The sequence below is a fragment of the Episyrphus balteatus genome, chromosome 3 (assembly GCF_945859705.1).
Source record: "Episyrphus balteatus chromosome 3, idEpiBalt1.1, whole genome shotgun sequence".
NCBI classification, from domain to species: domain Eukaryota; kingdom Metazoa; phylum Arthropoda; class Insecta; order Diptera; family Syrphidae; genus Episyrphus; species Episyrphus balteatus.
Genome location: NC_079136.1, coordinates 16745807 through 16770176, shown reverse-complemented (window position 1 = coordinate 16770176; position 24370 = coordinate 16745807). Strand labels below are relative to the sequence as shown.

The 24370-nt window shown below is 31.5% G+C and overlaps 3 protein-coding genes across 3 annotated transcripts; 2 read left to right on the top strand and 1 right to left on the bottom strand.

The window, feature by feature from the left end:
• Positions 1-3200: 3200 nt before the first annotated feature.
• LOC129913607 (putative acyl--CoA ligase YdaB) lies at positions 3201-9331 on the top strand. The gene is made up of 3 exons (XM_055992368.1): positions 3201-3576; positions 3641-4933; positions 9162-9331. The coding sequence occupies exons 1-3, from the start codon at positions 3240-3242 to the stop codon at positions 9329-9331; spliced, it is 1800 nt and encodes a 599-aa protein (XP_055848343.1). The 5' UTR covers positions 3201-3239.
• Positions 9332-9895: 564 nt separating this feature from the next.
• Positions 9896-15468, bottom strand: LOC129913606 (acetyl-coenzyme A synthetase-like). Its single transcript, XM_055992367.1, has 4 exons — positions 15132-15468; positions 13979-15072; positions 11288-11672; positions 9896-11223 (listed from the first exon to the last, which is right to left on the bottom strand). The coding sequence occupies exons 1-4, from the start codon at positions 15466-15468 to the stop codon at positions 9917-9919; spliced, it is 3123 nt and encodes a 1040-aa protein (XP_055848342.1). The 3' UTR covers positions 9896-9916.
• Positions 15469-21442: 5974 nt separating this feature from the next.
• LOC129913255 (2-succinylbenzoate--CoA ligase-like) lies at positions 21443-23345 on the top strand. Its single transcript, XM_055991840.1, has 2 exons — positions 21443-21886; positions 21948-23345. Exons 1-2 carry the CDS (start codon positions 21550-21552, stop codon positions 23255-23257), a joined length of 1647 nt encoding a protein of 548 aa, XP_055847815.1. The 5' UTR covers positions 21443-21549; the 3' UTR covers positions 23258-23345.
• Positions 23346-24370: the final 1025 nt, after the last annotated feature.

Genomic DNA, 24370 nt, shown 5'->3' with positions numbered 1-24370 from the left:
GTACGTACTCGACTCGTACGTACCTACCAGTGGCGTACGTTGAGTCGCCGGGGGCCCGGGGCAAGACTAAATTTTGGGGCCCCTTTGATATTTGGGGGCCGCTTAGATACAAAAACAAAAGTACGTATACGCCATACATTTTTTTTTTTGTATGGCTTATTTATTTTTAGGTTTATTTTAATGTTTTAATATGTTCGTAATGCACTTTGCTATACTTACTTAAAATTTCTATCATAAAAGTATTAAATACTTGTACTAGGGGCCCCCAAAATTAAATATTTAGAGACCCCTAAAATAAATTTTTTTTTAGCTTAGAATTGATAGTTCTTGGGGCCTCTGTTCTGAAGTAATAAATACATAGGTATTGGTTTTCTATCATCTTACATAATTTTTTTATTTTGAGGCCCTTGCAAAATTATTTTTGGGGTCCAAAATTAAGTGCTTAGAGGCCCCTAAAATTATAATATAATTTTTTTGGAGCCAAGAATTAATAGGTATTGGGGCCTCTGTTCGGAATGCCACCAATAACATAATATTTTTATTTTGGGCCCTGATGTATTTATGTTGGGGCCCCTGAATTGATATTTAACTTTCCATTTGATTGTTTTGAACCACTGCAGTGGTTCAGTGCACTGAAGTAATAGCTTTTGAGGATCCTCAAATAATATTTGTCATGCCATCAGAAAATTTGATGAATATTTTTTGCTCCTTAGTAATAGATTTCGGGGCCCCCAAATTAATATTTGATTGGCTCTAAACAAACGGGGTTCCTGAAAAATTATTTTTTCATATAATATTTTTGGAGCCCCGAAGTCATATTTTTTGGGGCTCCTAAATTAAATTCCATCTAACAAATGTAATTTAATTTAAAAAACGGATTGGCAAAAAAAAATCAGCAATAACAGTTAGAAATAAAGTGAAGTATCATACCTGACTGACAAGCAACGAATTTTAACGACTCACAGTTCGGTATTTTGGTCTAAAACCTGGCCAAAAACATTTGGGCACATTTTCCAAATTAAATAGGTACCAAATGACAAAAAAGTTATTCGGAAGGAAAAATTTACATTTTCTTGGTACAGTAAAAGTCACTTAAGTCGGGAGAAAAAAATATTAAAAATCATAAAATGCACGTACAATCCTGTGTTATAACTTTTCTTAAAGTTAGTAATTTATTCTTTATTTTATTGTTTGACTCAAGTTGTTTCATTAAATGTTTCGTTTTTTAGTTGATTTTGTATACAATTTTGCAATATTATGGACATATTTATACCATTATTTAATGACCTGGCCGTTTTTAGTCAAATACTACATTCTAATAAATACATATATTAAAGTTCCAAAGAATTAAAAAAAAAAAAAAAAAACTGAAACATACTTTTTTCCCGGGAAACCCAGTTCTTTTTATTTGCATTACAATTTTTTTATATCTTCGAAATATTGTTTTTAAATTGTAGGTCTATTGGAGCCAAATTGACCAAGTTATGAGTATTTTAATAACTTCAAGACTACTGCACCGATTCTTTTGAAATTTGGAACACTACTTCTTTCCATATTTTCGAAGGTATCCCTGGAGAAATTTTCTCAAAAACATAATGTTCAGGTGAAATAAAAATTCTGAGAAACTAGATGGCGCTAAGTTAATTTCTTTTGACAAGAGTTTATGTTCCCATAAAAATATCCCTTTAAATTTCCCTTATCGAACCCATATCCTACTTTTACTAACTTAATTTAGTTCACTTTTATAAAACCCATAAAGGTAAGACCTAGAAATAAAACTCAATACTCAACCCAATTTCTTACTCATTTTTTCTTATTCAACTTGATTTTTTCTCTCCGAACCATACCCAAACACATAATATTTATAAAAATCTATAAGTATAGGTTTTTTTTCCAAGGGGTCTTTATTTTCTTGGGTGCAAACTTTGGCAAACTTTAGAAATGCAAGAGTGTTCTACATATCCAGCAGTTCAAAAATATATAGGTTATGCAATGTTGTGGCGTGTTGCGCTATTTTAACAACACTAATGTTTAAAAAAAAAAAAAAAAAAAAACGAAAAAATAGAGTTGTATATAATACAATAAAATTTTTTTTAAGAATACCATTCATACCTTGATTGTCGATGTCCATATCAAAATTTTTCACCAAAATCACTTTGAAGTAAAAAAAAAAAAAACACTTAGAAAATTCACTTTTTTTTTAAATCGAAACGTGCCCCCCTGGATCCGCCGTTGCTCTTCATAAACGAACACAACTGTATACTTAAATTTTTCTCATTTAATTTTAAGGTGAAAAGTCCCCTTTTTAAGCATTCAGAGGTATTGGGGCACCATAAAATGAAATTATTTAAAAATTTTAAGTAGCTATACAATTTTGTTCGTTTTTTATTACTAGGTATGCTAATTCGAAAATAAAAAAAAAAAAAAAAACAAAAATAAAATCGCTCCACCCTAATATACATACCTCGAGGCGAAACTTATACAACTTTAACTTTAGGTATAATGAATCCTTTAGACCTACCAAGTTTCAAGAAAAAAGCATTGTATATATATTTCTATAGTACTATCAATCCATGAAAATACTTTAGCGACATCTTTTGGTAGATCTGCACTTCAATTTTCTGCATAAGGTTCAAACATAAAATAAACTAGCGATCCCAGCGGTGGCGACGCAAAACAGAAAATTATACTTCATGAGAGTACTATAAGAATATATATACAATGAAAAAAGATTGCTTCTTCGACGAGATAAACTAAATTATAAGCGTGAAAATGTCCAAAAAATGCAAATGGAATGGCCGAAATGCAGTAATAATCGGCGTATTCCACAAGAATTTCTGCAGAAGTTGTGTGGAGAAATTTCCACCAGAATATCAAGTTTGACGCAGGTGATTATTTTATTTGCTTGTTATTTAATCATTTCTTACAATCAAAAATTAATAAAAATTCGTTTAAAAATAGTATTCGATTAAAGTCCTTATCGAATTTATTATACTATTTTTGAAAAAAAAAAGATTATTTATGCAAATTACTAATCTAAAAGTGTCAATAACAAAAATACCTACGCATTTAGATCCCCCTTGATGAACTTCTACCTCTATCTAATCTAAAACAAAAACAAAATTTAACTGACTTTATAATCCAATGTTCCTATAAATAAACGAGTCATTAGCGAATTACAATCAAAAGTGTTAACATTACCAAGTGAAAATAATAATTGGTCAATATAAGGAAGCAAGATGAATAATATTGAGTATGTAGAATCGGAGAAGTTTTGGCGTGCACCAAAGCTTGATGTAAAGCCTGTTTGTCTGGGTGAAGCTATCCTGGAAATACTAAACGAAAGGGATCCCGAGCAAGTTTATGAAGTACATCACGATAGTGGGTCTCAAGTTACAAATAAAGACATTCGAGAAAGGACAATAACTGCCGCACAGAATTTATTAAATTTGGGTGTTAAAAAGGGTGATGTTGTGGTGGTCTTCTCTTTTCTAAACTTAAAAATCACTCCACTAACATATGCATGCTACACAATTGGAGCTCCAGTATGTTTCTTTGAAACATATCTTGAAGAAGGTAAGAAGTCATGATTTTTATAACAAGGACTCAGAAATGAGTTACACAATTTTTTTTATTTTAGAATATGTGCCTGAATATTTGGAAAAGCTTGATCCAACTGTAATCATCTATGAAGAAAAATTCAAGTCTATGGTTTTCAAAGGTCTTAAAGGACTCAGTCTTCCAAAACTGAAACATACTCTCAGTTTGAACGGAAGAGAACAAAATTCAATTGACGACTTAATTTTCAAACCACCTGTTGACATCGAAAACTTCCAAATTCCTAATATTGGACATCCAGACGATACCCCAGCAATTCTAGGTTTCACATCAGGATCAACAGGGTTGCCCAAAATTGTAATCCATTCCCACTCTCTAATAAAACAAAGTGCATATGGCCGATGGCAGGCAAAGCCAGGAAGTGTGGTAATGGTTCTAAGTGAGATCCGTTGGAATTGCCAGGTTTCGTGTATGCTCCAACCGGCCTTCCTCAATGTCAAACGAATTTACAGCTCAATTCCACAAAAAGAGCTAACAGGTGAATTTGTGAGAGAAATTATAGACACTCACAAAGTCACACATTACTTTGAAGTTCCAGCTTTTTATATAAATGTGATAGAATCTGCTGAACAATCTCAAGACCCATCCAGTTTGAGTTCATTGAAATTAGTCCTGCTGGGTGGTGAAAGTATTGGAGAAGCGACTTTGGCAAATATTGCAAAAATAACTCCAAATTGTGAGATCGGAAGAAATTATGGAATGACCGAAGTTGGTGGTAATATTGTTTCGACAGAATTGGCCAGTAGAAAAAATGTGAATGGAGGTGTTTTGAGAAAGGACGGAATGGTGAAAATAATTGATAGAAACAACCAACCACTTGGCCCAAATCAATTGGGTCGAGTTTGTTTGAAAACACGTGCAAAATTTTTCGGATATTTGAAAAACGAAAAAGCCAACAAAGAGACTTTTATCGAAGACGGTTGGATAAATAGTGGCGATTTGGGAATGGTCGATTCGGATAATCTTTTAATTATTTCTGCCAGAGAAAAGTTTGTTTTACATTATGCTGATGGAAGTATTCTTATTCCAAGTGTGATTGAAAATATTGTTAATAGCTTCGAGGGAATTCATTCATCAGCTCTTGTTGGACAGCCAAGTAAAGAAAATCCTAAAGAAGATGTTGGAACTATTTTTGTGGTTTTCAAAAATTTTACTCATTCTATTTATTTGGAGAATGATCTTAAGGAATATTTGAGGAAAAAATTAACTCATCAGCAATTGCAAATTGTCAAGTATTTTAAAGTGCTGGAAGACTTACCAAAGACATCTTGTTTAAAAGTTAATAGGATAGCGTTGAAAGAAATGGTGGATGGAGGTTATAGAATATAAAATATAGTTAGGTATTTTAGTATAAGAACTTATTAATGTATAATCTATTAAATATTAAATAAAACAATCAAAATGAAATATATACCTACTGCATTTTTATTGGAACTCCTTAAGAATAATCTTTTATGATGGACTATATATCAAGTTATGCATTCGTACAAAAAAAAAAGTTGAGATAACATTTTTCCATGACATTACGATGGTAGAGAATGTTAAAAAAGTGGGTCCCGGAAGTCCGTCTGTCTGTCTGTCTGTATAAGGAGCTACAGCCTAAACGGATGGACCGATTAATGTCAAACTTGGTATGTAGCGTTATTTATATACCGATTTTAGTAAAATTGAAATATCTCAAAATCGGCTAAAATGATTTTGTTTAAAAAATTCAAATGTTAATTTTAAGCTATTGTCTATCTTCTAATGAAAATTTTTTTTTTGAAAATCATTATATTAACGGTACCTGCCATAGAACCGTTTTTTTTTTTCAAATCCGATTATCTCCGAAACTGCTTATTCGATTTCAACGAAACTTTTTGTGAGGAAGCATTTATAGAATTTAAATATAAACCAAAAACAAATTTCCAAAAAAATAATTTTTGGATTTTTAAAAAAATTTTGAAATTTTTTTTTTTTTTTAAAATCAAATTTTCGAAAACGGGACATTGAATTTTTTTGAAATTTTGTTTTTAGATGTTGATTAGTGATTTCTACAAAATGGCATACCAATTTTATTTTAAAAATATTTTTCCCAAAAAATTGTTTATAAAAAATTAGTTTTTTAAAAAACGGCTCTAACGATTTTGAAAATTTTTTTTCTAAAAATGCATCTTAACATATCGATCAAAACTGCATACTTGTTTTGGAGGGCAATTTGATTTCAGATTTTATTTAATTTAAAAAAAAAAAACAAATTTTTTTTTCCAAATTTCTATATAAAAAGTCTTACAAATTAAAGCAACTTTAACTCTAAGAGCAAGTTCGTGCGACCCAGTCGTGCATTTTATTTTCATATCTACCGGCACATTTTCTTCAGTTGAAGATTAGATGGCAGGGTGTTGATTGTTATTCGCTAATGACTCGTTTATTTATAGGAACATTGGATTATAAAGTCAGTTAATCGAATACTATTTTTAAAACCAATTTTAATTAATTTGATTGCAAGAAATGATTGAATACCAATCAAATAAAATATACACCTGCGTAAAAACTTGTTATTCTTGTGGAAATTTCTCCACACAACTTTTGCAGAAATTCCTATTATCTTGGCATTTTAGATCTGTCCAACATTACTCCCTGGAATAAATCCAAACTAGGTCCATATTTTGTTGCTAATTAGTTACGGCAATTTTGATTTTGTTTATTTCGCTCAGTTTATATGAACTAAGCGAATCCAAAATAAGTTTATATTTTGTTGCTGGATAGTAACGTCAAGTTAAATTTTGTTGTTCCGTTAGTTTTTGCTTTTTTTTAGTGTTTCGCTAAGTTTATATAAAACTTAGCGAATTCAAACTAGGTTTATATTATGTTAATATTTTGTTGCTATCCTTCCTATGGTTCATTTACCCTCGAGACTTTCTTTAGAAAATCGGACCAAAACACAAATGACAATCTTCATTGCTTCATGTAAACAGCTTAGACCATGAGGTCAAATTTGACGAGAAGTTGCTATAAACACATAGATAAATCCTATAATCCAAAGCATTGGTAATTATTAGATTAATTTCCATTAAATTGTTGTCATCATGACCATCCAGCTTCTTAAAATTCCAAACCACATAGCGTACAAAAAACCTACCAATCCAGATCTTAATTCAGCATCAATTCGATCACATCATATCATTCATTGACTTGACTGGTTTTCTGTACTGTCCTTGCCCCACAAACTATTATACAAACACACACACAAACATATTCGATGGGAAGCTCATTTTTTTGTATACTCTACGCTTATGCGATTATTATACGCTCCTGAGGCATTTTTTTGCACCCACCTCGTCATTGCAGCGGTGGCGGTGGAACCTCTTTGGTAAAATCTACCGACAAACGAATTATAAACGCGCGGACTCACAAAACATCATGTTTCCAAGTCGGATTTGAGAAATAGTTATCGATATATACGCCAAAGTCATTGATATTATTTCACATTGTGTGTCTATATAGACTCTTTCTCATCATCATCATCGTCGTCCACATTCAGTCATTCGATTCCGTCCCATTTTATGCACTCTGCCACTGATATGATGCGCGGCAGTATAGTGCGACCAACGATGACGTTGCGTTGGATGTTGATGATGATGATAGCAGCAGCAGCAGCAGCAGCAAACTCCATCACATATGCGCTATATCTTTAACTCCAATGTCCACTTTCAAGTTTGCACTAAAATATATTAAACAATGACACCAGCTTCGGAAATCACGACATCTTGAGGGTTAAGTTTATAGTGGGCACAAAAATATCGACACTGACAGAAATAAATATCTCGATTTTGGTAGTCTTTAATGTGTTAAGGCTGGAATTTTGGTGTTGATGAAAATGCTGTATCTGTATCTGTATCTGTATCTGTATCTGTATCTGTATCTGTATCTGTATCTGTATCTGTATCTGTATCTGTATCTGTATCTGTATCTGTATCTGTATCTGTATCTGTATCTGTATCTGTATCTGTATCTGTATCTGTATCTGTATCTGTATCTGTATCTGTATCTGTATCTGTATCTGTATCTGTATCTGTATCTGTATCTGTATCTGTATCTGTATCTGTATCTGTATCTGTATCTGTATCTGTATCTGTATCTGTATCTGTATCTGTATCTGTATCTGTATCTGTATCTGTATCTGTATCTGTATCTGTATCTGTATCTGTATCTGTATCTGTATCTGTATCTGTATCTGTATCTGTATCTGTATCTGTATCTGTATCTGTATCTGTATCTGTATCTGTATCTGTATCTGTATCTGTATCTGTATCTGTATCTGTATCTGTATCTGTATCTGTATCTGTCTGTCTCTCGATCTGTAGCCTAAACTACTTAAGGGAATTACTTCAAAATTTGTAGTTGAGTGATTCCCTAGAAGAGAAATTGAATTTTTGCAGGACCAAAGTTAACGGTGCTTACCCCAGAACTGTTGTCTTCATGCCTGACTTTATCGTAAACGACAAAATATATTTCAATGAAATTTAAAAAAATTCAAATAATCATTTTTGGATTTAAAAAAAAAGTCCAAATTCTTTTTATCAAAAACTAATTTTTTTAAAAACCGGACCAAGTGAATGCGGGTCAATCGTGCATATTTCTTTAAGTAGAATTGATAAATCAATTTCTATCATTTTTTCACAGTGTATCAACAACACTGATCCGGTTGAAATGATATAAAAATTTACGACAAAAATCTTGACCAAAGCAAACACATGCTCCACATACTTGCCGGACATTTATTGGAGATAACTTCTTAGGGTACCATAAATAAAACATAATCCTCGCGCGGCTTTCGGACCTTAACTTTTTTCATACAAATCCACTAACAAAAAAAAAACCCACCATTTGCCGGAACAAAAGAAGATGAAAAGAAAATATCAAAAACATTAAAAAAAAATATATTATATTAAAAGCAAAACTGGTCCGATGATGGTTCCTTGAGCCATTCGATAGATACTTCTTCTTCAAGCATAATTTTCCACCATCGGACAGGACAGTCGGCAATGTTGCAACGGTGGCGATCTTCAGCAGTGGCAGTGGTGAAGGTGGTCAACTGTGTTTTAGTGCGGGATGTATTGTGCCGCCACCGCCGCCGATTTTCTTGTGTACAACAAATCGTTTCCAGAGCAGGATGCATCTGAGGGAATTTTGCAGAGATACTTCATAATAATTTCTAATCAGCAAAAAATTCCATCCAAGTCAAAACGAACCGATCGACCGGGCGACCCATCATATTCATACAGGAATCGTAAATCCTTTATCGAGCGACTCTTCGCTTATATAAACTCTGCCACTGGGGTGTGTAAGTCTTGTTTGTTTTTGTTTAACTTCCTCAGATTTCATATATAAGGCGAATATGTTGGTATAAATGTGTGCCTTCGGTCGGCCCTTATTACACACAGAATATTATGGGGGCTGAGAGAAAAAAATGTCCTTTCGTATATTATATTCAATTAAGGACAAACATCGTTTGGGGGGAAATAAGAGACAATCTGAATTACAGTTGAACTCTAATTAAGAGCACCGTAAACCTTTTTTAAGTACACTTGCCGACAACGATGATGATGATGATGATGACGAAGACTTGGACGACAATGGCCAGCAGCAAGCGCTCTGCTCAGACTCGAAACGGCCGTCAACCCTTTTGTTTTGGTTTATGACATTGATGACACTGTACGGATGTCCTTAATTGACGAACTCTTCTTCGAGCACGCACAGTACAACGCAAGCACACAGCACAATAATGGGGTATTGGGTTACACACATATTTTTATGTACTCCGTCCAGACTCGAAGAACTTCTCTGTTGTGCGTAAATGAAAGTCATATTTAACAAACGCAACGCATATCACTCTCGCAGCAGCAGCAGCAGATGATAATTTGTATAATGGTTTATGGCAGGACAACAGTTTATACAACAAAAAAAACAAAAAGGATTTTTAATTGGAAGGATTTAATAGTGTTAAGTAAATGTTTTTATTATTTTTGGGGATTAAATAGAAAAGTGTTATGAGCGATTAAGGACATTTACATAGCTTTTAAGGAAAATACTTACATGTATTAAATATTAGTTACAAGATACCAAATGTTTTACCCCTCTTATTATGAAATTTAATGCGATGTTTTTGCTGGCTGATTTTTATTTTGTTTACCAACTAGATGAGTCAAGCGCTTTTTTACTTACCTCATAAGATCGAATTCATGAGTTCCAATTTATTATGAAGCTCTAATTTCTTTTTAACTATTTTATTGAAACGTAAATTCTACAACCTATTTTAAATTCTACAACCTCCATGCAACATGTTTTTCAGCACTATCATATTCACTTTTGAACAAGATGTCTTCGGTAAGTCTTCCAGCACCTTAAAATATTTGACAATACGCAATTGCTCTTGAGTTAATGCCTTCCTCAAATATTCTTTAAAATTATTTTCAATATTAATTGAATTAGTCAAATTTTTGAAAACCACAAAAATTGTTCCAACATCTTCTTTAGGATTTTCTTTACTGGGTTTTCCTACAAGAGCTGATGAATGAATTCCATCGAAGCTATTAACAATATTTTCAATCACACTTGGAATAAGAATACTTCCATCAGCATAATGTAAAACAAACTTTTCTCTGGCAGAAATAATTAAAAGATTATCCGAATCGACCATTCCCAAATCGCCACTATTTATCCAACCGTCTTCGATAAAAGTCTCTTTGTTGGCTTTTTCGTTTTTCAAATATCCGAAAAATTTTGCACGTGTTTTCAAACAAACTCGACCCAATTGATTTGGGCCAAGGGGTTGGTTGTTTCTATCAATTATTTTCACCATTCCGTCCTTTCGCAAAACACCTCCATTTACATTTTTTCTACTGGCCAATTCTGTGGAAACAATATTACCACCAACTTCGGTCATTCCATAATTTCTTCCGATCTCACAATTTGGAGTTATTTTTGCAATATTTGCCAAAGTCGCTTCTCCAATACTTTCACCACCCAGCAGGACTAATTTCAATGAACTCAAACTGGATGGGTCTTGAGATTGTTCAGCAGATTCTATCACATTTATATAAAAAGCTGGAACTTCAAAGTAATGTGTGACTTTGTGAGTGTCTATAATTTCCCTCACAAATTCACCTGTTAGCTCTTTTGGTGGAATTGAGCTGTAAATTCGTTTGACATTGAGGAAGGCCGGTTGGAGCATACACGATACCTGGCAGTTCCAACGGATCTCACTTAGAACCATTACCACACTTCCTGGCTTTGCCTGCCATCGGCCATATGCACTTTGTTTTATTAGAGAGTGGGAATGGATTACAATTTTGGGCAACCCTGTTGATCCTGATGTGAAACCTAGAACTGCTGGGGTATCATCTGGATGTCCAATATTAGGAATTTGGAAGTTTTCGATGTCAACAGGTGGTTTGAAAATTAAGTCGTCAATTGAATTTTGTTCTCTTCCATTCAAACTGAGAGTATGTTTCAGTTTTGGAAGACTTAGTCCTTTAAGACCTTTGAAAACCATAGACTTGAATTTTTCTTCATAGATGATTACAGTTGGATCAAGCTTTTCCAAATATTCAGGCACATATTCTAACATAAAAAAAATTGTTTAACTCACTTCTGAGTCCTTGTTGGAAAAATCATGACTTCTTACCTTCTTCAAGATACGTTTCGAAGAAACATACTGGAGCTCCAATTGTGTAGCAAGCAAATGTTAGAGGTGTGATTTCTAAGTTCAGAAAAGTAAAGAACAATACAAGGTCTCCTTTTTTCACACCTAATTTCAATAGATTCTGTGCAGCAGTTATAGTCCATTTACGGATATCACCAGTTTTTACATGAGAACCACTATCGTGAAGTACTTCATATATTTGATCAGGATCTCTTTCCTTGAGTATCTCCAGAATAGCTTCACCTAGGCCAACAGGCTTAACATCAAGCCTTTTGGCGAGCCAAAATTTCTCCGACTCTACGTATTCAATATCATTCATGATGCTTCTGTATCGATCAACTATTTGTTTCGAAAATTCTATTACTTTTGTATATAATCATCAAATTCTTCGTGTATTTATAGGATCTCTTGATTTTAAACTCAGTACTATTTGTTTGTTTGCCCTATAGTAATAGGGCAAGTATTTGTTTTATGCCAAAAAAAGGTTTTTAACTAATTTTTTAGGGCCCGTTTTTTTTTTTTTAATTTCTTGTATACCTATAACGAATAGCTACTTCAAATAGATATAACGTTTTCGATTCATTGCAATTTTTTCGAAAACGACTTCAATGATTTCAATCTAAAATGGTGTATGTTATGATTTTTTGTGATTTTAACTAAACGAAGAACAAAAATATGACCTTGTCATTTAAAAAAATTTTTTTTTTATCTACAAAAGTACATACGTACGACCCAGTGGAGCATTTTAATTTGTTTCAATATTAAATAAAAGTAGAAGTTCATCGAAAAAAAACTGAATGCGCACGTTTTTGGCTTTCAGATTTAGTAAAAGTATCATATTTTCATAATACCTATTATTATAAAATTTGTTAAAAACTATTATTATTTAATTGAACAATTATAATCGTATATAAGGTATATTAAAATTCTTTATTACATTTTAATTAAAATTTGTACATGTCGTTAATAATTATTATTCACAAACGTAAGAGTTTTTTTTACCAAAAGACTATATTTAAAAACCAAACCAATTTAATTAAATTGGCTTTAAGAAATAAGTTAGATAATGTTAATCAAATAAAGATCTCTGATAGTCAAAACACTAGCTTCAAAATTTGCAGTAAATAACAAAATTAACAATACTAGTCATATCGAGCAAAATTATCGTAACGTACCAACACGTTTGAGATTTTCACCCTTTAATTGAAACTTTCCTGTGTCGCGTTGTGTCGCGTTGTGTCGCGTTGTGTCGCGTTGTGTCGCGTTGTGTCGCGTTGTGTAGCGTTGTGTCGCGTTGTGTAGCGTTGTGTCGCGTTGTGTCGCTTTGTGTCGCGTTGTGTAGCGTTGTGTAGCGTTGTGTCGCGTTGTACTCAGAAGAGAATTATGACACAGATGGATAAATGTATTTATTTTTTTATGAACCCGAATAAATCCGTGGAATAGGCCCCATGGGGAAACCCCATCAAAAAAAATGCGCTAGGTACACTACCTCAAAGGTGGCGTGGAAACGTGTATATTATGATGATTACAACCCAACTTCACCTTTTTCGAATCGTTATTATCTCAAAAACGGTTTGTCTTAGGAAAAAGGTGTTACGACACTTTTTGTAGATAATAATCTGGTCTACAATTTTTGTATGAAAATTTTTTTGATAAGCCTTACCGTTTTGTTAAAAATTATGAAAAACCCGTTTTTGTAACCTTTGACCCCATGTTAATTTTTTTCCAGGTTGCGGATCGATGAGGACTTTTTAGATTTAATTTATGATGTTGTTTCCAACAATCCTACCAATTTTCAGGTTGCTGGGAATTTATGTAACCTCACCCCCTTTTTTTTAGTCTAATTTGATCGGTTTTAAAGCCAATTTTTGAAAACGGATCAGTGAAATATTTCGTTTTTAAGTATTGATTAATTACTTCAAAAATGACAAACCTACCATTTTTTTTTAATCTTCGAAAATTTTGTTATTCCGGTAGGTAGATGTACCTACCTAGTTTAAAAAATTATTTAAACAAAAAAACGGCTCTAACGATTTTCAAATATGTATTTCTAGAAAACCCTTTTCATACAAGAAATAAGATGGCATTCTATTTTTTGTGATAAAAATTATTTAAAACGGTGTTTCATTGATCTAAAAAACCGATTTTATGGCATAGGTACCAATTTTATTTTAAAACTTTTTTTCCAAAAAATTATTTATAAAAAACTAGATTTTTTAAAAACGCCTCTAACAATTTTGAAAATATTTTTTCTAAAAATGCATCTTAATATAGGTATCAATAAGAACTGCATACTTGTTTTGGAGGTCAATTTGGTTTCCGGTGTGCTGAACTCGAATCCGAAGTCAAAAAAAAATTAATCAGCTCCCGTTTTTGAAATATTACCGTTAGAAAATGCTGTACTTCGGACCTTATTTTTTTATATAAGAAAACTTATGAATGGTTCTAAATGACTTTATTTTAAATTTCTAATGCATCATCAATCGACAGTCTTTTCAACGCTATTCTATCAATTTTAAAACAAGTTGTCTTTGGTAATTCTTCTAATGTTTTCAAATACTTAATAATCTTAAGTTGTTCTTTAGTTAATTCTTTCCTTAAATAATCTCTTAAATCATTTTCAATTTCAATTGAATGAGTTAAATTTTTAAAAACAACAAAAATAATTCCAACATCTTCTTTAGGATTTTCTTCACTTGTTTGTCCAACAAGAGCTGATGAATGAACTCCATCAAAATTATTCACAATATTTTCAATAATATTTGGCAAAAGTATATTCCCGTCATCATAATGCAAAACATACTTTTCTCTGGTAGAAACATTTAAAAGATTATTCGAATCGAACATACCCAAATCTTTAGTATTGAGCCAACCATCTTCAATAAAAGTCTCCTCGTTAGCCTTTTTATCTTTTAAATATCCCAAAAATGGAAATGATATTTTCACACAAATTTGTCCTATTTCATAGTGGCCAAGAGGATTTTGATTCTTATCGATTATTTTCACTTTCAAGCCTGTCTTCAAAACACCTCCATTTACATTATCTCTGCCCAAGTCTGATATAGCAATACCACCAGAAACTTCAGTCATGCCATAGAATTTAATTATTCTACAATTTGGAGTTATCTTTGCTAAATAAGCTTCAAATGCTTCATCAATATTTTCGCCTCCCGCAAATGCCACTTTTAAGGAACTCAAAGTCGATGGTTCTTGAGATTGTTCGGCAGCTTCTAATACTCCTAAAAATAATGATGGGACTCCAATGTAATGTGTAACTTTGTGGGTGTCTATCATGTTTCGAACAATTTCACTTGTCAGCTCTGGTGGTACAATTGAGCTGTAAACTCGTGTGATATTGGTAAAAGCTGGTCGCAACATACTATTTATTTGGGCCAACCAACGAATTTCACTTAGAACTATTAACACATTTCCTGGGTTTGGTTGAACAGGGCTATAGACACCTCGTATCATCATAGAGTGAGAAAGCATTACAATTTTTGGCAACCCTGTTGAACCTGATGTGAAAGCTAGATTGGCTGGAAGATCATTTGGATTTCCAATATTGGGAACTTGGAAGTTCTCAATGTCAACAGGTGGTTTGAAAATTAAGTCGTCAATAGAATTTTGTTCTCTTCCATTAAAATTTAGAATGTGTTTCAGTTTTGGTAAAGTGAGACTTTTTAGACCTTTAAAAACCATCGACTTGAATTTTTCTTCATAAATTATCACAGTTGGATCAAGCCTTACAAAATATTCAGGTACGTTAACTGAAATCAAACAATTATATTAGAAGACTTTTCGAACCTTTAACTTGGATCTCTTTTACCTTCTTCGGTATGTGTGTCAAAGTAGCATACTGGAGCTCCGATTGTATAGCAAGCAAATGATAGTGGTGTGAGATTTAAATTCGAACAAGTTAAAAACACCACAACGTCACCTTTTTTCACTCCCAAATTCAATAAGTTTTGTGCGGCAATTATAGTTCGTTCACGGATTTCCTTATTTGTTACATGAGTACCATTATCGTGATATATTTCATAAACTTGTTCGGGGTCTTTTTCCTTGAGTATCTTCAAAATAGCTTCACCCAAACCAGTAGGCTTCACATCAAGCCTTGGAGCACGCCAAAACTTCTCTGACTCTACATATTCAATATTATTCATATTGTTTTCGTACTTTTACTTTCTTTTGATAATGTTAAAACTTTTGAATACAATTAGTGAATGATTCCTAATTTTTAAAGGAACACATTTTTTATAGACGTTGGAATTCATCACAGTTTTTCAATGCGTGTGTTGTTTAATGTTGACACTTTTTTATCTTTTAGTTTATTTGCACGTTTTACGTTTCATCAAACAAAGGTGTTGTTTTTTTTTTCAAGATAAATGTGTCTGTTCTTTTACTATTTTCTCCAAAGTAAAGTTAGAACTTTAGATATACTTGTTTTTTTCTGCAATTCAATATTTAATCACTTTTTCTTCTAAACAAAAAAAAAAAACAAAAACAAACTAGGTACACAAAAATAAGTAGCTATTTATTTTGTTTTTGCTTTGTGAAGAGTTGAAGAAAAAATGAGCCTACTAGTATAAGTTAAGTAGTTCAGTCAAAATGAACAACAAATTTTATAAACCTTTAGCATAAATTCGGGAAACCGACAAAGTTATGAATACCAGACCAGAGTTATGCGCGTCAAAGTTATGAACAACCGAAGTTATGAAAAACCAGAGCCATGAACACCAAAGATATAAAACGTGGTTTTTGGGTTAGCAACCATAGAGAGGAACGATATATGGGATGTTGGTTAGGTTAAAACTTGTAAGGTCAGAAACTTGTTCTTGTATCTTGTTTTTGAATAAAGCTGTTTGATGGAGTAGTTTTTTTTTTAAATTAATTTTCAAAACACAAATATAGGGCTTTCTAAAAGAAAGTAGTTTTATTTTTTAATTTATTGAAAACGACAAGACGTTTTTGAATCCTATTTTTTGTTTATGTTCAAAAAGAAATTAGAGTATTGAATTTGGAATTTGGAAAAAAAATGATAAAAAATCAACGATTGTACCTGTGATAACGTGCTGTGTCTTTTTGTAAGGCCGAAAACTATGTCTTTTGATGTTTAGGTAATAGATAGAAAAATTAATTTTCAAAATCAAAATTTTGAACAAAAAAAATTGATTAAAAACCAAAACTCCTTTTTTTTAAAGCCATATATTTTGTTTTGTTTAATTAATTATTATTAATTGATTAATCAATTTATAAGAACAAGTCTGTCTTTGACCTTACAAAAAGATACAGTACATTGTTGTTGGTGTAACCGTTGGCTTTTTGGTACTTACCTCCCTCGTAAGTAAAAAAAAATTTCCTTTTGTTTCTTTACACATCATATTTTATCAATATTTTTACATGACAACCTATAATAAATTTTATATCATTGGAAAGTTAATTTTTTAACCATTTGAAATATGCATCAACCATATCTGTACTACACCTACAAAAAAAAAATACAATTTTTCAAAGACAACCATGTCAAAATTAAAACTGAGATTACGGTACTTCCTTCACTGGCTGTTGTCGGCAAACGATCTCCACAGGTGTTGTTCTCGCTCGTCTCGATCCATACAAGCATACAAATTAAGCTGAAATGGAAAAAATTAGATCGTGCAATTTTTTTTTCATAATACGGTAAAGGGGATTACTGAGAGCTTAAAACCAGTTTTTCGGTAAAATCGACCTTGAGCCAAAGCCGCCATCTTGGATCAAAGGAACTATCTCAAAATTGGTAAGTGGCATTTTAAACAAAATGAGTAAATATTATAATTGATGTCTAGCAAGACAATTAACTCTTTGAATATTTCAAATCGGTTCATTAATGCCTGAGGTATGACCAATTATTTATAACTCACTCTCTCTTTTAATCATTTATTATAAACAATTGGTCATATCTCAGGCATTCTAATGAACCGATTTAAAAAATTCAAATAGTTAATTGTCTTGCTAGACATCAATTATAATATTTACTCACTTTGTTTAAAATGACCCATAATAATTTTGAGATAGTTCCTTTTGTTTATAAAATGTCAGGAATTTGCAGCTAGATTTTTCATCCCCAAAAACATATTAAAACACTCCCATATTGCGTTGATCTTAAAAAAAATCTATAATCTAAACGGGTTTAAGGTTTAAGCTGAGTAGGGGTATAGTTTTTTTCAAATTAACTCGAAAAATATGGGTCATATAGAAAATTTTATTAAGATAAAAGTTATAGAAAATAAAATTTTCTGCAAGTTTTATCCAGATAATTTTTGTCAAAAATCAAAAATGGCCGAGTTATTCACTAAAACGTGTTTTACCTTTGATCCAAGATGGCGGCCTTGGCTCAAGGTCGATTTTCCCAAAGAACTGGTTTTAAGCTCTCAGTGATCCTCTCTGAAAAAAAAATTGCACAATCTAATTTTTTCATTTGAAATGTTTAATTCGACTGGGCTATACCATTTACAAAAAAGTTAAGCGAAACACCCAAGTGGCTACTGTCATGATTTTTCGATTAAGTCTGAACTTAGCTGTACTAGTCTTTCTGCAATTCAGTATTTACTCACTTTTAAATTTAAACAAAACACAAAATCAAACTAGGTACACAAGTACCTAAGTATTTCTTTTGTTTTTGCTTTGCGTATAAGATCAAAAAATTAGTATACCTACATACACTGAGTTGAAGAAAAAACACGCTTATTAGTAGTCCAGTCAAAATGAACAACAAATTTTATAAGCTTTTAGCAAAAATTCCGACTTCATTTTTTGCTACAATCGAGAGCTGGCGAGAGTGTTGTGCTCAGAGGTCGACGTATTAAAATTGTGTTACCTTAAATGTGTGCTTTTGTTTCATAACTACAGTATTTGATTTGACATTTTTAGAATTTGGAAAAAATATAAAAATTACTAATAATAGTTACAAAAAAAAAATTATTAAAAATGTAATTTAAAAAAATAAATTATATAGTGTCTTGCGGAAACAAATATAAATTTAAAGAAAATGCACGACTGGGTAGCACGTACTTGCTCTTATGCAAAAAGAAGCTCTTGTCATAAAGCTTTTTATGAAAGAAAATTGAGAAAATTATAATTTTATTTTATTTAAGTTTTTTTGATAATGTAAAAAAATACGTAAAATCTGTTTTTATAATAAATGAAACACCGTTTTGATGACTTTGGTTCACAAAACGAAGTATGTTCTTTTTTTTTAATAATTTTTTGTATATATAGAAACATTTTCCAAAATTTTTGAAAAAAAAAGTTGGTACCTATGCCATTTTGAAGAACTAATTGAATAACACTTCAACATGAAATTAAAAAAAAAAAAAAAAAATTGAAATATTTTTAAATAAATCCAAAAATGTGTTTTTTGAAAATTTTAATATTACCTACGTTAATAAACACTTTTTCATAAAAATTTTAATTGAAATCGGATAAGATATGTACGAGATATTCAGAAAACAAAAAAAAGTTCTTGGCGGGTACCGTTAGTAACGGTGAAAAAAATTTTTTTTTATTCCAAAAGTTTTTTTTTTAAGCGGATAAAAGTGTTAAATGACAAATTAAATTTTAGTATTACATATCCGCATTCATCTAAAGCTATTAGTTTAAAAATTATCTTTAGATTTTTTCCCCAAATCTCTCTCATTTTCATACAAAAAGTTGTAAAATAAAAACTTTAAACGGCTGCGGCAGCGATTACTTAAAACTACAATAAATTAGTTTTTCAATATTTTTTTAATTCATTCATAAGAAAAAACATTGCATACTAACAAAATCAACAGAATTCAAGTGAATTGGCAATGAAATTAATTAAAAATATTAAATAACTAATAAATTAGTAATATATGATCGAACAATTTTCTTCTATTACACGGTGTTACAAAAATGAGGTTTCAAAATATACGCGGGCGGAGACCTATCAGGTTTTGTAGAGCTAGTCGCACTGATTACGGAACGGTATTTGAAAATCCCCTAACACCCCCAAAATCTAGAGTTACGGCAAAAAACGGTTTTTTGGACCTTCACCCATTGAAAAAATTCTAGCTTCGACAATTTTTTACCCATTTTCGATTTTTTTACAGTTTCTGATAGAAGATAAATATATCTTTTCAACAATGTATAAAACATGTAACTCGGTTAAACCACTTAGAATTTATAAGCTGTCAAAGTTCAAAAATTCCATTTTTTTCGTCATTTGCCCAACTTCGGCATCAATTTAAAGTCTATGTTTTCAAAACAACATGCTATTTAAAAAATATATTCTGAAACTATATCTATTTCTCAATCAATCGAGGTATTTTTTATGAAAATCATTTCAAAATTGGCTCAAAAAAAAAAAAATTTTCGATTTCAACCCAAATACAGAAATTCGAACTTTTAGGTATAGAACAAACATGTTGTTTCGGCACGTAGTAGGATAACTTGGGCGAAAGGATTTGATAACGGGTTTTTGTAGAGGAGCTCAATACAAACATTTTTTTCTTTGGGAGGGGGGTCTATCTCCCCCCGTTTAGGTGGGAGGGGCATTTTTCTAACAAAAAATTATTAAAAAACAACGGCAACACTTACAGTAATAAATGATACCATTTCCGAAAGGAAAAATTGTAATTGTAAAAGTTTGAAAATACAAAAAAAAAAAATTCCGGGGGCTAATATACAGTGAGCCAAACAAAATAGTACAGGTAAAATAGTACATAAAGTCAAGAAATACAAAAAAAAATTGTTACACTCATGAGACTTGACAAAAAGTTTGCTTTTGGGATAAGAACCAAGGACAAAAAAAGTCTATAAAAAAAAGTTGGGTGGAAGGGTGTTTTTCGCCAGCAAGAGGGAGAGTCAAATATCATCATATGACACATGTTTTCGAGGTATTTTTTGATGCTGAATCTAATGACAGAAAAATAAAGTCAATACGATTTTCCCTATTTTCCCAAAAAAAAAACACCCTTTAACCTAAAGTATTTGTATAGACTGTTTTTGTACTTGGTTTGTGTTATAAACGAAACATTTTTACCAATTTTCATTGGTGTAACAATTTTTTCCCAGTTTTTTAGGTACTAATTCCGAATTTCATCATTTCTTAAAAAAAAAAAAACCCTTTCACTCAAGATAATTTTGTACTTTTTATAGATTCTTAATTCTTATACCAACAAAAACTTTTTCACCAAGTTTTAAAAATTAATAAAATTTAAGTTAACTGTTATGATACCTTTCTCACACACAACTTAACCTATCAAAAAAACACCATTTCACCAAAAATTATTTTAAGAACTTTATGAATCTTTTGTCCCTGCTTTATTTTAAACCTTTATCCCGAATTTCATCATTGTAGCATGTTTTTTACATGGATTTTAGTGAAAAAACAAGCACACTTGTTTTTAATCGGCAATAACTTTTCTTAGAGCAATCGTATTGACTTTATTTTTATGTCATTAGATTCAGCATTAAAAATATACCTTGAAAACATGTGTAATATGATGATATTCGACTAACAATTTTTTTTAGTATATTTTTGACCTTCACCCCCTCCCTCTTGTCCTCGAAAAAACACCCTTCCACCCAAATTTTTTTGTCCTTGGTTCTTAACCCAAAAGCAAACTTTTTGCCAAGTTTCATGAGTGTAACAATTTTTTTTTTTTTTAATGCCTTTTTACCTGTACCTACTAAAGTAAGATATCAGAGCCGTTTGCTGACAAGTACAAAATTGAAGAAAGAAACCTGTGATGCAATTTTGCAGTTTATTAACATAAGAAAAGTACAAAAGTCCGATACATAGTAAAATGTAAATTGAATCAATTTCTTTGAAAAATTTATTTATTTCTGTTTACATATTTCCCCAACCAGTTTAAACAACACGTTACACCTTAGTAAGAACAAGTCAATTTCAAGCTAAGTGGGGGATTTTTTTTTTTAGACATTTGATTGTTTCTAAATAGCTTTAGAATTAACAACTTTATTGCACAGTTCGATCTTATTTTCTCAAGAAAAATTATATGGAAATATTATAAGTTTAGTTTAAGCAGAATGATTTATCAAATTATGTCAAAAGAGTCACATCTTATTCTCACCGTCTCTTTCTAATCTGCTAGTTTAAACATATAAATAAATGCAATTTGAAATCTTATAAATAAACGTATCTTATTCAGTTATGACATTTGTAAGAGTTAACATTATCAGGTGTAAGTTGTAATAAAATTAGTCGATACGGAATCAACATGAGTAATATTGAGTACGTTAAGTCGGAGAAGTTTTGGCGAGCCCCAAAGCTTGATATAAAAAAAGCTGGTTTGGGTGAAGCTATTTTGGAGAATCTCAAACAAAGTGACCCTAAAAAAGTGTACGAAATACTTCATGATAGTAATTCTCATGTGACAGTTAAGGAAACTTATGATCAGACTATAACTGCAGCACAAAACTTATTGAATCTTGGTGTGAAAAAGAATGACACTGTTGTATTCTTCACTTTTCTAAATTTAAAAATTACACCACTCACATTTGCTTGTTACACAATTGGAGCTCCGGTATGTTTCTTTGAAACTTATCTCGAAGAAGGTAAGAGCTATTGTATTTTCTGAGAAAGTTCAAAAGCTTAGTATCATCTTTCTTGTTTTAGAATTTGTTCCACAATATTTGGCAATGCTTGATCCAGCTGTGATAATTTATGAAGAAAAATTCAAATCTATGGTCTTGAAAGGTCTTAAAGGTGTTAGTCTATCAAATCTAAAACTAGTTCTGAGTCTAGACGGAGAAAGTCAAGAATCTGTTGATGAGTTAATCTTTAGACCAAATGTCGACATTGTAAACTTCCAAGTTCCTAAAATTGGAGATCCAGATACTCAAACCGCTATTTTGGGCTTTACATCAGGTTCCACAGGGTTGCCAAAAATTATAATCCATTCGCACACAATGATGAGAGAAGGTGTCTACAGTCGATGGTATGCAAAACCAGGAAGTGTTGTGATGATTCTTAGTGAAATCCGTTGGTTGTGTCAGGTGTCGATAATGATGCAACCAGCTTTTCTCGATGTCAAACGTGTCTACAGCTCAACTCCACCAAATGAACTGACAGGAGAATTTGTAAAGAATATGATAGATACCCACAAAGTAACGCACTACTTTGAAGTACCAAAATTCTATATGACCGTATTGGAAGCTGCCGAACAATCTCAAGACCCATCGAGTTTAAGTTCACTTAAAATGGCAATGCTTGGTGGTGAAAGTATTGGTGAAGCATATGCTGCTTACTTAAAAAAGATTACTCCAAATTGTGCTGTTGAAAGATTATATGGAATGACCGAAATGGCTGGTGCTATTGCAACAACTGAGTTAACTAGCAGAAAGAATGTGAATGGAGGTATTTTGACAAGAGGTGTTATGGTGAAAATAATTGACAGGAATCAAAATTCTCTTGGCCCAAATGAAATGGGACTAATTTGTTTAAAAAGATTAGCTCCATTTTCGGGATATTTGAAAAATAATAAAGCCAATGAAGAGACTTTCATCGAAGGAGGTTGGCTTAGTACTGGAGATTTGGGTTTAGTTGATTCGGGTAGTCTTTTAAATGTTTTTACCCGAGAAAAGTATGTTTTACATTATGCTGATGGGAAAATACTTATGCCAAATGTTATTGAAAATATTGTAAATAACTTCGAAGGTGTTCATTCATCAGCTCTTGTTGGACAGTCCAGTAAAGAAAATTCTAAAGAAGATATTGGAACAATTTTTGTTGTTTTCAAAAATTCAACTCATTCAATTGAAATTGAAAATAACTTAAGAGATTATTTACGAAATAAATTAAGTAAAGAACAATTGAAGATTATTAAGTATTTGAAAGTTTTAGAAGAATTACCGAGGACAACTTGTTTTAAAGTTGATAGAATAGCTTTGAAAAGAATGCTGATTGATGGAGGATTGGAAATTTAAAATTTAGAATAAAGTTTAATGTTTTAATTTTTATTTTTGATATATGTATAGGCTTGAGCAAAAACAAAAACATATTTAAGTATTAATAAAATATCATTTGTGTATGAAGTATAATTTATTGATTGCAATCATTGCATACCAGAATAATTACATATGTGTTTTGATTATGGATTTCAAAATTCTGTATTCTAAATTTCTGTAAATGATGAAACACAAAATTGTTTTGGTAAAGATAAAAAGCGCGTACTTTTTTTTCATTATCAAAACAATTTTTCTTTTTTTAATTTAGGTACAGAATTTTGATTTTTTCAGTTGCAGAAGTTTGAAATTATAAAATTGCGAAAAGCAGAATAATGGATTTGCAGAATTTTTGTGAAACAGTATATTGGATTCGTCTTGGTCTAAGTTCCATGAGATGCATGTGCCATAAGCAGAGGTTAATTTTTAAATGACGTTGTAAGCTTGTTTTTGGTCAAAAAATGGACCCATTGGATTTATTTGCGTTTTCTCTTTCCTGTCCAGAGTTAAAAAATATTTAACTTGAACATGAATGGGCCAGAGCGAAGAGTCCATGACTGTTGATAAATGTTCATGTGACACACTCAATTTAAATGTAACGAATTTATGTTCAGAAACATTTGCATCCTTTTTTACTAACATAAAACATTTAAATGAATTTGTAGGAATGTTTGTTTTTGAAGATATGAATTTAACAATGTCATCGGGAGTAGTTGTGTTAGCAAAACGAGATAGATGAAGCCATTTTATTTTTGGTATAGCACTTAAATCTGTTGACGTATCGGTGCCAATAATTTTCATTTCTCTTTTTTTTTTTGGGGGGGTTTTTTTTTTTACTCACAACAACAAACTCGGCGGTTTTGGAATCATTTTTATTTGAAGGTCCGGGATTATTATTATTTAATGAAGGGTCATTGATTGAAATAAATTCCATTTCTGAATTTTCAGTTAAATTGTTATTGACACCAGGCATATCACTATTTTCGCGATTCAAATCATTGCTATTGTCGATTTGACTTGGTGAAGAGTCAGACATGATTTTTTTCGCTAATTTGCGAGGTGGGGAATTTAACTGAGACACTTTGAAGGAAGAGA